Source organism: Benincasa hispida, chromosome 6 (genome assembly GCF_027475165.1).
Source record: "Benincasa hispida cultivar pf3 chromosome 6, pf3_genome.v1.1, whole genome shotgun sequence".
Taxonomy (NCBI): domain Eukaryota; kingdom Viridiplantae; phylum Streptophyta; class Magnoliopsida; order Cucurbitales; family Cucurbitaceae; genus Benincasa; species Benincasa hispida.
Window position 1 is genome coordinate 59,506,945 of NC_143483.1, and position 2,056 is coordinate 59,509,000.

A 2,056-nucleotide genomic window follows, 5' to 3' on the forward strand; every position below is an offset into this window, starting at 1 on the left:
CATCACTTGTTAGCATAAATACTTTAAATCTATATTGAATAGATTAACCCTAGAATCATTCATGTCAAATTACCAAGAATTGTCAAGAATAATTAACATACCAGATTCCATTGAGAGATTGATGATAATTTCAAGGCGATGATTCAAGAATACTCTAAATGCTCTTAGTGGAATCTCTCTTTAAATGGGATTCAAGAAAGACTGGGTGTTTCAATAAAAATAATTGTCAAAAATAATTTTAGAATTAAAAGAATGATATTTTAAAATTTCAAACTAAAATTGGAGTCTACTTCAATGTTAGTTTTGAGACACTATAGAAGGGAAAAGTGAGATTTTTTAATTTTCAACATTTAAAAAAAAATGAAGTTTGAAGAACCATTGGTTAACTAATATAAAGAACAAAATGGCGCGCACGAGAGCGAAAAAGGGGATTATTGAAGCTTACCTCTCCTCTCATCCACTCTTTTCTCTCCAAAGATCATGTCTTCCTTCACCCATTTCATTTCCTCTTCCCTCATTCTCCAACCCCTCAAAATCTCAAAACCTTCGATCTTCTCCTCGAAACCCTACCGGAATAGGAATTTCACTTTGGTTGTAGCATCTGATTCGCAATCCAAACCTAATTCCAGACTTAAATCCAGAAAACCCACCATGGATGGCAACAAACCCACCACCAAATTCCGTCGAAAATCATCATACGGTACCTCTAGGAGGTCGATTCTGAAGAAAACTTTCAATCAGGAGCAAGTGACCTTCACTTCTGCTTTCTCCGATGACCCCCTTATTGCCATTATTGGTGGCGGCATGGCGGGAATAATGTGTGCTCTGAGTTTGGAGAAAAGGGGTGTTCGTTCCACCGTCTTTGACACGGTTGGTTTTTACTTGTTAGCTCTTTCATATTTGAATTTTTCTTTAGTTATCACTGATTCTGTCATGGATGACATCTGTTTCATGTTGACAAACATAATTGAATTGGGTTAGGAAAAAAAAAAAAAAAAAAAAAACTATTTTGGTCCATGCACTTTGATTATGATTTAGCCCATAAACTCATACCTTCTAATTGTGAAAAAATGTTGTTAAGATTTGATTTTAATGGATTCTTATGTGTAGATCGATAAACATAGTAGGGACTAAATTGACACTTAACTTTAATGGGAATTTTCATTGTAGGGACTAAATTGTTACATAAGGGCACTAAATTGTTATCCATTTGAAAGTACATAGACTAAATCGTTATAAATGAAAGTTTAGAGGCTAAATTGTTACTTCAATGAAAATGTAGGACTACTTTTGGTTATTAATCATTAAATTATATTCCGAATGAGAAATTTCTTGTTCATTAAGTAAAACAATCTGAGAGAGAGGTAGGTATATCAGAAGTTGGATCAACTATTGCAACTCAAACCTGATTAAAAGGCTTTTTAGTGTCTAGTGAATGGATGTGTATGCAACCTTTGAACTCCATTTTATGTTGGTTAAAATTTATCTTTGATAAACTTAGTTAATCTAGGAGGGGGCAGTTCAAATTTTCATTTCATTGCAGGGCATTCATGGGTTGGGAGGAAGAATGGGGACCAGAAGTCTTGGTCCCGAACCCCTAATCTTTGATCATGCGGCTCAGTTCTTTACAGTGACTGATAACCAATTTGCGCAGTTGGTCGATGGTTGGTTGGCTGCAGGTCTAGTTAAAGAGTGGAAGGGCACTGTTGGAGAGCTTGAATTGGGTGGTCGGTTTGTTCCAATGTCTTCCTGTCCAAGGTACATTGGTACGAATGGAATGCGGCCACTTGCTGACTCGTTGCTATCTCAGGTGCAAAAGAGCATTTTAGAAGAGTGAACTAAAGTTTCTGGAAGAAATAAAACATTAAAACAGCCGCTGCCTTGTTAACAGCAAAGATTTGTGCATATAACTCTTTAGATTACATGGTTTGATCATAGTTGAATGAATGATATGGAATCTAAATGGGCATAATATTTAGTAGTCCTAATCACATGAGTGAAACTATTGATTATTGATGGTTAATTTTGTAATGAATTCTAGTCTACAAGTTATCCC

General features: G+C 35.4%; 1 protein-coding gene across 2 annotated transcripts; it reads left to right on the forward strand.

Moving 5' to 3' along the window:
* Positions 1-404: 404 nt before the first annotated feature.
* LOC150035812 (uncharacterized) lies at positions 405-1,969 on the forward strand. 2 transcript variants are annotated; one of them, XM_090314898.1, is made up of 2 exons: positions 405-870; positions 1,544-1,969. In XM_090314898.1, exons 1-2 carry the CDS (start codon positions 481-483, stop codon positions 1,835-1,837), a joined length of 684 nt encoding a protein of 227 aa, XP_090171024.1. In that variant the 5' UTR covers positions 405-480; the 3' UTR covers positions 1,838-1,969. The 2 variants fall into 2 exon arrangements, with proteins under 2 accessions (XP_090171024.1, XP_090171025.1); XM_090314899.1 differs by having other exon boundaries at positions 1,655-1,969.
* The last annotated feature ends 87 nt before the right edge of the window (positions 1,970-2,056 follow it).